Source organism: Cebidichthys violaceus, unplaced genomic scaffold (assembly GCF_023349555.1).
Source record: "Cebidichthys violaceus isolate CVI_PGR_0920_01 unplaced genomic scaffold, fCebVio1.0.p SCAF_16, whole genome shotgun sequence".
Lineage (NCBI taxonomy): Eukaryota > Metazoa > Chordata > Actinopteri > Perciformes > Stichaeidae > Cebidichthys > Cebidichthys violaceus.
Window position 1 is genome coordinate 7344477 of NW_027176329.1, and position 15126 is coordinate 7359602.

Sequence of the window (15126 nt, forward strand, 5' to 3'; positions counted from 1 at the left end):
GTTACAGAGAAAAGTGGTGCCTGTCAGAGCAGCCTGCCTCAGTACAGAGGGAAGACGTGAGATGTGTAGAAAAACTGTACTTTTTTACAGGTAGACAAGGACCCTGTGAATCACTGTGATCCACAGCTAATTGATCTCTTTGGGGCCAAGGACCAAGGCCCCGAGCAAGACGTTCTACAGGGCACAGTTTTTCAAAAAGAGTTTTTTTTTTTTTTTACAAGGACTGCAGAGAATATGGAAGCAGGTGGTACCCTGCATTAACCAGAAATGATTTTCTTTGAGCTGTGTTGCTGTCTGTAATATTCTAAATCATTACTGTGTGCCTTCTGCTAAAGCATTTTAAATTTACCCTGGTACAATGCCGCATCTTAAAACATAAAAGTACAAGAACTTGGTTTAACTGATTTTTTTTGCTCTAACTTAAGCTGCAAACGCAGAGCAGGATCTATGCATAGGCAGTCTTGGCACAGGCCTATATGGACTCCTTGCCACTAGGGGGTCCAGACAGAAAGCTAAAGAACATCAAAGAACATCAACTGCCACTGTAAAAGAAGTTACAAGTGGCAAGTATACAACACCCGATGTCACGCTTTCTTCTTTTTCAAGGTCTACAACAGGGATGAGCAGTAACGAGTAATGCAAACGATTATGTTTTATGGCCCAGTAATGTACTAATAACTTTGATACATTTGCTCAATACCTTCGTCACAATTAGTCTGTTCAATTGACTATACATTTAGCCTGCATCAACCAAAATGAGCTGTTATCCAAGCTGTGTGCGCAGTTACGCAGGAGAGCTGAGGATTAGCATTGGAAAGACACTATTGCCTATTCCAGTGTTCAGCAGCACTCGATTTTCTCTGGACTTGGTCTTGAATCTGACCCAACTGCACCTGGTCTTGACTTGGGACTCGATTAAGTTGGTCTTCGCTGCTCCCTGCTCACCTACATAAGTAAAGTTTATGTGTCTCCTGGATTTATGGTTTGAGGTTTTGATGAAACACTGCACTGCATGTTGAGTTGCCTTGCAGCATGCAACAGCAACACACAGCCTATGTTTCCAACCACAATTAAACTTTACCCAGACTGGAAGTCACATCATAACAAAAGGAAGGGAGCCTAATATAATTACTTAAATAATAACATAACTGACTTTAATTACGAGTCAGAAAAGTAATTTCACGCAGGCCGGCTCAAGAAAGAATTGAATCACTTGCGGCGCTTCATCACCTCCTATCACGTTCATCAGTTGACACCCTGCAGCTTCTGCTCGTCTCAGTTTCAAAACAAAAACTGTTTTCGAAGCACAGCGCATTTCAGCCCGCGCAATGTGTCATTCTCTTGTTGCTGTCTGCAAGTACAAGTCATGTCGCGGATAAGAGATGTCAAACAGTGGTGTTGTAGTACACGTTAAGAGAAACTTGAAATGAAAACTCAAGAAAGTGTATGAATTGAATGTGACTTCTGAACAAAGGAACCGATACAGTGAAGAATACAGGAAACATCAAGCAAGTCTTCTGAGCCCTCTGATACTCCCTGATACACTGTCTGACAGAACATCCTTTTTTCGTTTACTCTGGCTCTCTCTCTCTCTCTCTCTCTCACACACACGCGCGCACGCACACACACACACACACACACACACACACACACACACACACACACACACACACACACACACACACACACACACACACACACACACACACACACACACACACACACACACACACACGCTGTATTTATAACTTGACGGGTCCATTCTGAAATGTGCACACTCTGCAGCCTCACAAAGACTCTCCTTCCTTAAAAAACATGATCACACATACATCAAGAGCTTATCTTCATCTGCCATCACAGGTTTTTTGAATCAATCAAGAGACGGTAAGATCTACCTTTTGTTGCTACTTAGTCTTTTTTTTCTGTTTTGTTTTTGTTCCCAATTTCCATCGAACAAAATCACGAGGAAGGCTTTGTGAGGAGTAATCCTGGCTAGAGGGAAGGGGGAAGGCACAATGACAAGTCAAGCAACACACAGACAGGCGAAGGTGGAGAGAGGAGGAAGAACCGAGAGCAGAAAGAAGGAAGGTGAACATTTTATATTAGCCGTTCATTTACCCTAAAGACTGAGTTGTCTCAACAGTGGCCATTTTAGGACATTTCAGGCTCAATTTGTCAACTGCTCTACAGTAAGACCTGGCTCAACTTTCACAAGTCTGAGCTCTATTTTAGCATGCTTTACATAATTAAGGTGCACCCCAATTTCTCCACCCGCCTTTTGGTGCCGTTTTTTTTAGATGAGGCCATCTCTGCAGAAGACGTAGAGTTTCCAAGGAGGGAAAGTCACTATGAGCGACCCTGCTCACATTATACATTGCCACTTCATCCATTGTTAATTAAAAAATATTAATTACTGCAGATTTGACATACATTAAAGGCTGATGAAGCATAACTGAAGATGACAAAACCAGACGATGCTGAGGCGGCATTTGCGTTGTGGGTAAATCACATCAGCAAACAACTTTGAAACATTTGTTACCGCTTTTAAAGCCGTGATTCAGGTTAAATGTTTAGAGACTTTTGCTCACTTTCACGGGATACACAAGCTATTTCTACATCACTCAGCGGATGGATGATATTTTAGTGGACTGTTGCGTACTCAGGCACTTGGCAGTTTGGCAGAGGACACACTGCAGAACTTGAACCCCATTTCCTCTCAAGCTGGGATCAAAAGGAAAGCGTTTGCTTGTTGACAAGCTAATTAGTACATAGCATGAGTGCCACTCCAGGATCCTGCTAGCAGCTGCATGTAGCCTTGAAGAGATTGGATGGTCTTGGCTGGGTTCACTTCCTCTTTGATAGGTTTGTGTTTGATTCTTGCCAAAGCAGGTAATGATACTACACTGGCAGTCATGCAGTACATTGCTGTGAGACTTCCCCCAAGTTTCCACCTTGCCAAAGATACAAATTCAGGACATTTTGGGTCTTTACAGAAGTGAAATCCTGCATTTTGATGTAGAGACTTACACTTCATTTGGAGAGTGTACAAGTGAAAAGGTGGCAGACAACAGCAAGCATTGATGATTTGATTATGGTACACGCATCAATAAAAACATGACTTCAGCCACAGGCAGACATTCTAAAAATGTCTGCCTGCTAAAATAACTGATGTGTGACCTTTTTTTGCATCTTGCAAGATATGTATGGCCTTATCAAACAGTGCCTTGTTGTGGCCGGGGGCTACTGAAACCGACTGCCCCTGGGTTTTAATACTGTTTCCGCAGCAGCGAGCACTTGGCAGAGCACTTTCATTAGGGAGAAGAGGTCACAAGTGTGCTCACAGACTGTTTGATGTGTGGTTTGCAATAAGAGAGGGTATGGTAGTTATTGAATGTGCTTTGCAACGGGGCATTCCAAGATAATTGGACTGGGCTGCTGATCAGCAGAAAGTCGGACTCATCCAAGTCCCGAAACTATTAAACACATGCAACATATGGTAGGAGAAGGGCATTCTGGGTGGTGTAGTTCATGATTCAACCCAATGATTCACTGTAGCCTATGTAAGCTTAAAGTGTGGGTAAAATGACAAACTGACTGGATTATAAATAAAGGAGAGTGTGTTTCTCACTTGTTCTTCCCGGCCAAATGAGACAGACAAGAGAGAACATTCCTGTTTTTTCCAGAGATAAAACGACAGCACAGAGGAGTGGAAAGACTTAAAACACTGGACTTCAGAGGGATGAGCTCACTTATTTTCCCCTTTGAAGGCCTCTGGCCCACATTCAATACACTCTCACAAGCTCACACAGACACAGACTGGACTCATGACATACATTGACAACCCTTTCACAACAATCATTTAGAGAGTACATGCTGTGCACTACTCAAATTAGATTGGGTTGTTTGACATGATGTCTGGCAAACCTGTGTGTTTGTATGTGCAAAGTGTGAATATATACATATTGGTAAGTGGGGCTGGATAAGACCGTCAGAGAACAGGACAACATACACTTTACAGGAAACTGGTTGCTGACATGTCAGGTCAAAATGTTCAACATTCATTTCAAACATTATCATGTTTTTGACTGATCACATTTGTCACCTGTTAGTCGTTTTTATGTACTCTGTGGTTTTGAGATGTAACTCAATGATACTTTATTGCAATTGACTTTTTTTTCAGCAGAAAGTAGAGACATAACAGGACAAGTTCATCCATGAAGCATGTGACAAGTTTAAGTGTTTTGCTCAAGTTCTCTAGTGACGTTCTGGGACTGCCTGTGATAGCCTGGGCCAGAAAAATCCAACTCACATTTTTTTAAACAATCACGTTCATCTGCCCTTCCTCTCAAATCTGACAGCCTCCATTTCATTGGTTTACATTGGATTATAGAATTTTTGGAAGTCTAACTACAACACTCACATTACTAATGTTTGCTCACTCAGACTGCTGAAACCTGCGGTAGAGGATGTGAGGGTGTATGGGTACAGTGACTATCTTATATGTGCCTATGGCATCAGGGTGTTGAATAAATATATACTTTTAACTAGACTAATAAGAATATATAGCATATATACTCTGCTAAAATCTTGAAGCATTGTTAGACCTCCAAACCACCTGTGGGACAAAGACATCTTAGCATGTCTGTTTAATAAAATGATTCAAGACATTTGAGAGTTTCTCATCACGATTATTTCTCACCCCACACTTTTCATATCATTTAAATATATATTAGAATCTATACGAAGGGATGCAGTATTTAGTAATAGTAAGAGGCTACATACTATAACTCTCAGTGTAGAAGCAAATACAGCACAGCGTTTAGAATATTCACTTTAATTATTTATATCCTAACCCAAACAATAAGGCATACCTCTAACCAGACTCTGTGATATATATGTCTGCTTCTGCTGCTCGTCTTCTCTAACTTCCAATTTTGTGCAAATGAGCTTATAACAACCACAATTCACTGGCACCGGAAAACATACAACTTAGCTCAGACACAGACAGAGGGAAACTGAGTGAAAACAAATCAATACACAAATCCATTACTTCAGACTGCGAAGGATATGTGGTGCACACAAAGCCCCATATCAGCAACACTTCCCCAAATGGAGGGAATCTCAGCAATTTAATTCAACTATGGGGACTAGTCTCTCTGGCTGATGCACCGCAGAACTGCAGCACAATCATCCAGCTCCTCAACACTAGTTTTACTTAAACCTGCTTTCCTGCTGTAATGTCAGCAAATTACCAGTAAGTAGAGATCTGGATGAGTCAGAGGAATGTGTGTATATGTGCGTGTGTAAGTGTGTGTGGTGCTTGCTGTGACAAAGTGTTATAGCTGCACTTGAGAAAGCACTTTCTTCCCACCACTGGGGGCGATGGCTCAGGGGAGCTGCAAGCTGACTCAGTCTCATCTGAAAAGCTCTGGGTCTCCCAAGAGGGACCCCCTCCTTCACAAAGCACGCTTCAGAGCTCCACAAGCTATGGAGGATTGTTCGGCCCACCAAGTGATATCTCAGAGCTGGACCCTGACAACACACTGACAATGTGGTGAGGGAGGATGACAGTTGGGAAGGCAATAAATGAATAAAACACAACGGTAAAATAGATTGTTCTTCACCTCTCTGCCTCTAGTCTCTAACACACCAACAACAAGGCAATTAAACTGACATTTCAACATTCTCCCAATTCCATACAGACGCTCAAAATCTTAAAACCTCTGCTCACAGAAACTTAGAATGATTGATGACTCACAACCGCACATGGTAAACACACACGCCTCCTTGCCACAGCCTGACCACCCTGTCACCGACAGCCACTAGCTTGAAACACACAAGCTGTAATTACAGTCCGCTTTCATTGTAGCTTTCGGCCCCATCAGATTGAAAATATGTCTCAGTTATAACCGTTAGAATGTTTTTGGGACTTTATTGTCTTTTTAGCATTTAAAAGAACAGTGCAGCACCAGTTTGCGGCATGCCAGTTTGCGGTGTGCCTGTTTGAACAGGCCTATTGCTTGGCTCCCGGTATTGCTGCAAACGGGCGCAACGTGTGGCCATTCAAAACTTGTGCCCCATAGGAGAGGACCGATTGCTTGGCTCGTGGTTCCAGACGTGCTGCAGGGAAGTGAAGATGAGTTAATATAGCCAGCATCCAGCAGCAAAAGCAAACTGCGGTCAATAAGCTGCTACCTTGTCGATGACAACTATTTTAAAAATGAGCATATCTGTTTTCTTGTCGTGAGTTAGATGAGAAGATTCATACTGCTATATGTGTACGGTAAATATAAAGTTACAGCTAGCAGCTTGTTAGTTTAGGTTAGTGTAAAGCCTGGATTAGAAATAAACAGCTAGCCTTGGTTCGATTTGACGGTAAAATCAGCCTACTAGTATCACTAAAGCTCACTACCCAACATGTTACATTTCATTTGTTTAATCCCCAGAAACACCAAAATTGTGGCTACTTTATTTTTGCAGATTATTTCTTGGAGTAAAGACTTTGACTATGCAACCAGTGGAGACTCAATGCATCTAAAGCTCACTTAGTTGCTAATGTAGCGCTTTTTAAAAGGTACTGGTGGACAGGTGTTGTTACAGAGGCTAGCATTTTTCATTCTAGCCCTTGTGTTGTCTTAACTTTCTGTATACACTACTTGTCCTAGGGGTCAAAAATGACCCGCCTTCACTAAACCCCTAAAATAAAGCAGTGTGATTGTATTTTAAACCCCAAATCTATTTTGCATGAAGAAACAACCTGTCATTCATCACAAACTTTGTGAATATCTAGGTGTTTCCTCTTCACAGTGCAGAAAGACTGTGTTTAATCAGTGGATTCCACTTCTCCCAGACCTCTCTTATGGCCGCAAGTTTGTCTGTCACACACCTTGCAGGTCTTGACTTATGATTATTATTATCGTTCTTGAGAAAGTATGAAAGACTTTCAGTGGCATTGTTGCACAGAAAATCGCCCTTCCACTCTCTGCATCACAAATGCAGCCTCGCCTCGGGACCTATACACACCTGCTAAGATTAGCAGCCCGATGCAGGCACGCAGGTCAATCTATGGCTGGTGTGATGAACAAGCTGAGTGTGGAGACGATGTCCTGGGCAACTGCATGTCTTGTGGGCCCTGGGGTCATCCTTATGACATGTTGTGCTGCCATCCTGCCCTGGTTGTCATTTGGTGAGCAGGACCATGTTATTTTTCTGTTCTTTGACAAAAATGTCTCTCTTTCAAATTAGGCGATTTCTTCTTCATCTGAAGATGATTCATCATGCTCTGGGTCATATTCTTCCCCATCTTCTTCTTCAGAAACCTCTTCCTGTTCTAAATCACTGTCCTCTTGTTCCTCCTGGACATCTGAATAAATCAGATCTAGGACCTGCTGGGCAGTGAAACGTGCACTGATGGCTACAGTAAAGAGAGTACTGGGGGTACTGTCATCTGCAGCACCTTTATAGCATCTGACTGCATTCCCCATTAGTAAACAATGCATTCAAGAAATGATTATTCTCTCTGATCTTGTTTGTATTTTGTCTGCGAACTTCAGTCAGGTGTGGGGTCGTGGAGGAGAGATGCTGCAGATTCGCGAGAAAGTTTTTGTTTTCCCTGAGTTCAAGCAGTAGCACACGTAATCTCAATTTATTGTGTATGTATGTGTGTGTGTGTGTGTGTGTGTGTGTGTGTGTGTGTGTGTGTGTGTGTGTGTGTGTGTGTGTGTGTGTGTGTGTGTGTGTGTGTATGGTGTGTTTTTATGGTTTCTGTAGTATGAAAATGATTTTATAACTGCCAGGTCAAAAATGACCCCTAAGACAAGATTTGTACCCTGTTGGTGTACAGCTTTTATGGAAATATGAACAAAGGCAATGTTTGACTTTTTCTCATGTTAAATATCATTAAGGGGGTTTCCTATGCTGTTAAACGTAGTGGCGGGTCATTTTTGACCCCTAAGACAACGCAAGGGCTAGGATGAGTGAACTGGCAGCTGGCTGTGGCATTAAAGGACAGATATGAGAGTGTTCTCATCTATCTCTCTGAATGAAGGCAAATGATGGTGTGTCGAGCTAATCATTATTTTAACGCAAGATTTAGTCTTTCGTCAAGTTCACATTTTTTACCATGCTTAACCACTGCTGGAGTTTACATTTTTTAAAGCTCCAGCAGAAGAAACTCACCTTGCTCAGATGTCAGCATGTCACATGAGCCAAAGCTGAGTGCCAACAGAGTCAGACCGGACCAGAGAAGCCACATGGTTTCACTCCACAGAAAGCGCCTCACCTCAGCCACCAGCTGATGGATGAACAAACAGAAAAAGAGAAAGTCAAAAAAAAGTCAAATCCTTCATACATTCTGTCAGAATGCCACCCAATCTGCTCACTCGCTGACAGCTGCACATTATACTTGACTCCTAAATAGACGTTCATGTATATTTATGAGTCAGTCACAGTTGATGTGTTAATTATGTGGTATGATGCGGCCTTTGTTAGTGGCATATGAATTAACCAGAATGTCCCTCATTAAGGAGTGTAACTCTATAAAGTCTGATCATAGTCATTATCCTGTCCATCTGGTTGGCCTTTGACTGGGCAGCTGCTACACACACGCATGTGAATTTGTCTGTCAGAGTGCACTTAAGTGTACACACACACACACACACACACACACACACACACACACACACACACACACACACACACACACACACACACACACACACACAGGTGACCATAACTGGGAAAGAATTCTGCAAACAAATACCAAGACAACAAAGCAAAATGCATGCATGGAATTTTGCGTGCAGGCTGGTTGGTCCCCAGGCAAACACACAGTGGGGCCAAAACACATCTGGAGACTATTCCACTGGAGCCATGGTTGTGTTGCACCAGATGCTTCCACGTGGCCCAACAACAAGCACACAAACACACACACACACACACACACACACACACACACACACACACACACACACACACAAACGCACAGATTAAAATAGGTGCCACATCTAGACAATCGTTATATTCGGTCTCCACAGTCACTCTCCCGTCCTACAAGCCCTTTTCATAAACACACTCAAGAATGCACACACATTTACACACCAACATCACCCACTCCACACATCCCAGGTGACCTGGACTTGCCCTCAGCATGTGTGTAGGGACCCATAACTCTTCAGTGTTTACAGGTACAGCAGGGCCCTCAAGGCAGGCGGGCGAGCAGACTGTGTGTCTGTACACACACCTGTCCCGTCTGCCGGGAGAAATGACCCCCATGCTCCCCTGGGGGGTGCACAATGTGGCGTTCCTGCCCGACTGAGGACACCTCTATCTAGCCTGACCCGACTGCCTGCAGCTTGCTGCTAACAGACAATGCGGTGGAGGACAGTGTTTCAAATTATGTACTGAAATAACAAGGACAGCTTGACATGTTCCACATTGTGAATTATGCATTCAATGTTGGGGGCTGCTGACTCGAGGTGTGGCTGCTTCCCTTGTTTTCCAGATGCCAGGTTACCATTTCAAGAGCAAGATCTCAGCAAGACACTGTATAATAATGTGGCACAATTTATCCGAGTGCACAACTGTTGACAACATGGACACTGTTTATACAAAAGTAGTTGCAAACTAAACTGACAGAATTATAGATTTTTAAAAAAATAAAGTTTTCCCCTGCAGTTGGATGGGTGGAAAGTTAATTAATGCCTTAGACGGCTGAGTGTGAGCACTTTAAAGCTGCAGCCATTATTATAGGCTTCATGCCACATGATTGCAATAATAAAAAAGTTCACACAGTACATAATACATAATGCATCACAGTCCAGAGAACATAGGCTGAGGGAAAAGTTACAGCTCATTGCTATTATTATCTGGCCATAACCCAAAACAATTTAATAGGCTTCCTAATATGTATTGCTATGGATGTTTCTCTTTCTCCGTCTCTCTCCGCATTCCATCTGCAGCTTCACGGGCCACCCAGCTGGCTACAGCAGATAACGGCAATGTGGGGTTAGGCCACTGGGCTTGGCCGCTGGGCTGGCCATGAGCCCGGAAAGCAGGCCTGCGAGTGATCGGGTCACTGAATATGAAGCCAATACAGGAAGGAAAACAATGACAAATTTGAAAGTCTTCCAGCATTAAAAGCCTGAAGAAAAGCACAGGCAGACAGTCAATTGGTGACCAACATCGACAATCAAAACACATCGCCTCATCATTTCAGCTTGGACATTTTCTTTTTTTCAGCGACAACAACGCGTCTCCCTTGAAGATACAGGCATGCTCAGTATTTCTTGGGGTCATTTCGGTACGAGGTTCAGACCTATTGCCTATTTTCTATTTCCAGTACAAATACAGATTCCAGTACATTTTATGGTTTGAATACACGGGGAAAAAAACGGTACTGATATTGTCCGATAACAAAGGTCAGTTGTGCTTAATGCTACGCGATTTCTGTTGTCACACATTTCATCATCATTGCCACCACTTAAAGATGGAAAAACAGCCCCAACACAAGCCTGTTTAGAGGAACACACTTTGACAGAGTTAAATGAAACATGTCCTCTCTATGGCCTGACAGGAGAATTGCTTATTAGCCACCCAGACACGGATGATTAAATAGCAGTGCACCAGTAGCCCACTGTTTAGACTACTTTCCATCTGTTTTAATGGGAGAACCCAGCATAAATGTGTCGGTCATGTAAAATGTGTGGGTTCACTGCCTTTCCAGCTGTCTCTCCCAGCATTCTGTAGCAAGAAGATTGATGGACAGCTCGCTAACAGGTTATCTGTTTCCAATCTCCCCTGCTCCATCATATCATCACACACAAACACACACAGTCAAGAGTGGTTTAGGTGCTGTGCATTGAAAACAACCTCCCGCTCAGACCTTTTTATTGTGACCCTGACTGAATCCTCCAGAAAAAGTCCTCTCTTAGCAGAGGATGTGCAGGAAAGTCCACTAGAAGTTGAATGGAATATATACCATATTCACCATCTTTATGTTAGCATGCTAACTGCCAATTACAACTTAACACTAAGTACAGCCAATTCTGATGGAAAGGTGATGAGTTTTGCAGGAAAAGTCAGAGGATCTCTTGAGTCAGTAGGCTCATTCTCTGGAAACCATGCATGTCTCTGGGACATTTTTAGAAGCTGTTGCGATATTTCACAGGATAAGTCAGAACTTTGACCTGCTGATGGCGCTATAGGAAATGTTACGGAATCACAGAAGTTATTAGGATTCATCCTCTGGGGACCACAAATGTCTGGACAAAATGTCATCTCAATATATCAAATGGCTGTTGACAAATTTCTGACTGGACCAAAGCGGTGGCTCGATAGACTGGCACTCCCAAGAGCCATGCTGCTAGTTTGGCAAAAAAAAAAAAAAAAGGCAGGTGAATGTTCCGTCAATATGCTGCCATTTTATCAGGTAATCCTAAAATTATTTTTGACAGAAGAATCAATACATTTCTGTCAAATGTTTTTTAATGGGGTGAATATTGTTTAGACTAGCATGTTTCAGCTTGTGGCCTTCGTTCGGGTCATTCTGTCATCAAATGTTTTGTGACCAACAGAAGCTTCTCTTTACTGTAATGCTGATATGTCATGATGAACACAACAACATGTACATGTACACTCACGGCTCTTGACATTTTTTTGATGCACTTCAGCCCAAACCTGAGAGTGCATTGCAGGCCTGTTACAACGGGGAACTTGGAGTGAATAAAAGTAACTAAAGATGCCCTGAGGAGTTGATAGATACTCCAGATATCAACAGACCAGGAAGTGTTAAAAGACTTGCAAACTAGCAAAGGCAATATCTCAAGCTGGATGACACACAAAGGAGACTGAGGCAAGTTTTTACTAGCCTTACATACTGGATTATGTTCAGGGCCTTTACTTGAATATCTGTGACTGAGAAACAGGCCAGCACAGTTGCAGATTGTGGGGAAAAAAAGGAGTGTTGATGCATGCAACCCTCACTCTGCTCAGGGATGCCTCAAAGTTTCACTGCCATGGACCGTTTTGGTCCACTTTCAAAAGTTACGATGTAATATGACGCCTACTCTGATGGCATGAACTGGTTGGCCTCCAGCCCATGCTATGCATGGTTTAGTCAGCCTTCAGCAGGCCGATGACCGGCTGAAGGCTGACCATTTCTGCTTAATGTTTACATCACTGCAAACTTGAATAAGCAAAGAGTCAAGTGGACGGCCTGTTCACTCTGCAGCAGGTTAAGTGAGCAACACAATGGCTTGTAGGATTCAAGGACAACAATTTGTAATGTTTACAGGGTTATATTCCCCAGGGTCTAAAGAAGAAGTAGAACCTGTTAGTGCAGGGGGGAAGCTTTCCTGGCGATGGAAACCTCTGATCAGAGAAATAAATCTTTCTTTGTTTCAAGAGGCAGCTGTCTGGCAAATTAAATACATGCAACTCTGAGCTGTTCCACATTTTGCATGGGGGGGGTGGGGGGTGGGGGGGACTCACAGAAAACTTTTAAGATGGGTGCGCAGGCAGGATGCAAAAGCCAGCACACATGGGATGGCTGAGTGATGAAGAAAACAGATGTGACTGTGGCATTCAAGCTTCCTCCTTCGTGTTCCTTCCCCCCCTCAGGTAGAGGCAAATTAGATTTTGGACACTGGTCTCAAACCAGTGCAGTGCTATATGCTCAAGACATTATTTAGCTTAAATAAAATGCATGCCGCAGATCCAGAAACTGTTCAGCTCAGAAGCTTTTCCATGCCACAGGGGTTGGACGCAAGCCACAAACATTCACAGTAACAACTCAGCCCATAATGTGTTGTATTGAGGCCTGCTTAGGATATGAGGGGAAAATCAGCATCACTTTTGCCAGCAGCTACACCATAGTTGTGGTTTAAAAGTATGAGCAAGTACTAGCCTACTCAGCAGATATAACTTCAATGATCCACTAAATCATGACACTTTTCTTCAGCATCGCTATCATAGGGACAGCTCTCAGCTGAGATGTTACAGTTGTTTTTGTCATCTGCTATGAAATGCGCCTATAAGATTGCCGTCTGATGTAGCCTTAATATTATTACGCCTGATCCAAGGCTGTGAACCTACTGCAAAAGTTTCAGCATATAGTTCCACTAAACAGATACTTTACAAACTGCAGTCTTTACTGCGACGTTACTTTAGAACTGACATCGCTTTTGCACATTTCAAACATCGCTAACACGCCCGTAAAAGTGGACACAATCCATACCTTTAACTATTGATAAATCCTCAAACTCGCGACCACATTAATCCGGAAATAAATGCGTACGTGTATCCAGGAAAAATCGTGTGGGGCGACGCTAATGCAATTCAAATGTAATCCAGCTTGTCCCGTTGATTTATTTTCCGGAGGCTTCTTCCACGGAGGAAGGAAAGAAGACAAAAGTTAGGGCAAGATCGTCCGTGTCCAACTTTTCCCCTCCTCTCTCTCTCTCTCTCTCTCTCTCTCTCTCTCTCTCTCTCTCCCACTGCTGCACAATACAAGTCCTATCTCCCTCTCTCCCTTTTCTACTCTCCCTTTGCTTTCTCTGTGTCGTTCTGGTTTCTCCTTACTTCCTTACTTTTTTTTCCTCTCAGTCTCTTAACTCTTAATCATAATTTACATCCCGAAATCCCTTCCTGCCCCCCCTCCCTCCCTTCCGTCCTCCCTCCCTCCCTCCCTCCTCTCCCATCCTCTCTGTGGGAGATCCCTCAGTGAAACGTGTAGTGACATCACCTTGTCCACAGCACTGGAAAATGAGCCCAGGGCATCTCTCTAATCTCTCTATCAAGCTCATACCCTCTCCTTACTCTCTACCCTCACCTCCTCATCCTCCCTCCATCTCTCCTTCACGGTTTGATTCATGGCTTACTGGAGGGTGAGGAAAACGTCCATTCCGTCTGGGCTTAAAGCACTGTATTAGGACAAGAAATATGGATAACTGGCGTAATGGCTGGTGCATTATTGAGAAGAATTTATTCCATTAAAATTAATGAACTTGCTTATCATACTTACCTTTGATTGACGGCCAGGTCCACAGCCTCCATATTGTTTTATCACTGGTTTTATTGCATCCAATCCATAAAGTGGCCTCGGTTCCAACCCCTGATCATTCAGAAACACTTGTCTTAATAGCCACATAAATTCCACCTTTATTGTCAGTAAGTAAATAGTTCAGGAGGTGAATAAATATCACTCGAGCATTTGATTTATATGTGCCTCCCCCTCTGTTGTGGCTGAATAGGTACTGAGGAGGGCTCACATCTTCAAGATATTTATTTCTGTACTATGTCGAGAGGTCAAATCCTCCACCGAGCCATTATCTTTAACTTTCTCATTAGTTTCGACCTCTAGCTCGGAAAAAAAATAAAAAGTTCAAACAGCATAATAAGAAAGAAGGCGTGACGAAAGCTTGGTGAATTCTTGCAAAGCCTCTCTGCATATGACAGGAGCGAGATGTTTAGGCTCCATGAATGACTTTAGCAGCTGTGAAGCAGTCCTGCAACCTTTGAACTGCATGGACATCTGGATACGACCTCTTTGAACTAATATTGGTGAAAACAAAGTCATTTGGCCACTGCCTGTGGGAAATCTGGATAAGTGTGCATGCATGTGCCTTCATATGTGCCGGTGGTAAAATAAAATGGAAGCAAACAAAAGCCATAATATCTTTATGAGCAACTTTACACCTTGTTTTAAAATAGACCCACTGCTGAATACTTAATGTTCAAATCCAAATTCAACTGAATAGCAATGAAATGGTTTCATCTGTATGTAAGTGGTTTGATTTCTTCTCTTTGAAATTTCCAGTAGATCATGTTAAGTGCAAATTCAGCAAGGGTTGATTGCTCATTCTTGGCAGACAGTATGTTTAAGTTGGAATTTGTTGAATATCTCCAAACCAATTGCTATCAGATTTTAATCTTGATTTATTTAAAAAAAAATTAAAAGTACATACAATACATGAATATAGTTTTCCTTTTCTGAGAAAATTCTACATGGTGCCCAGAGGTTAATACCTAATGATGTTGGTTACCCTTCCGCTTTTCCCGTAGCACCATAGCAATCAAAGTTTTCACTTATCCTGTGAGACATCTCTACATCTACTTTTAGTTTTGCAC

At 42.8% G+C, this 15126-nt stretch overlaps 1 protein-coding gene across 4 annotated transcripts in view; it reads right to left on the reverse strand.

Moving 5' to 3' along the window:
- Positions 1 to 13605, reverse strand: part of col16a1 (collagen, type XVI, alpha 1) — a 65305-nt gene extending 51700 nt beyond the window's left edge. For 3 of the 4 annotated variants that reach the window (XM_068710964.1, XM_068710962.1, XM_068710963.1), the window contains exons 1-2: positions 13235 to 13604; positions 8179 to 8293 (exon numbers count right to left, since the gene is read on the reverse strand). In XM_068710964.1, the coding sequence (XP_068567065.1) occupies positions 8179 to 8254 (76 nt within the window). In that variant the 5' untranslated portion in view covers positions 8255 to 8293; positions 13235 to 13604. Of the gene's footprint in view, positions 1 to 8178; positions 8294 to 13234 lie in introns of all 4 variants that reach the window. The other variant, XM_068710961.1, reaches the window with a different exon arrangement.
- Positions 13606 to 15126: the final 1521 nt, after the last annotated feature.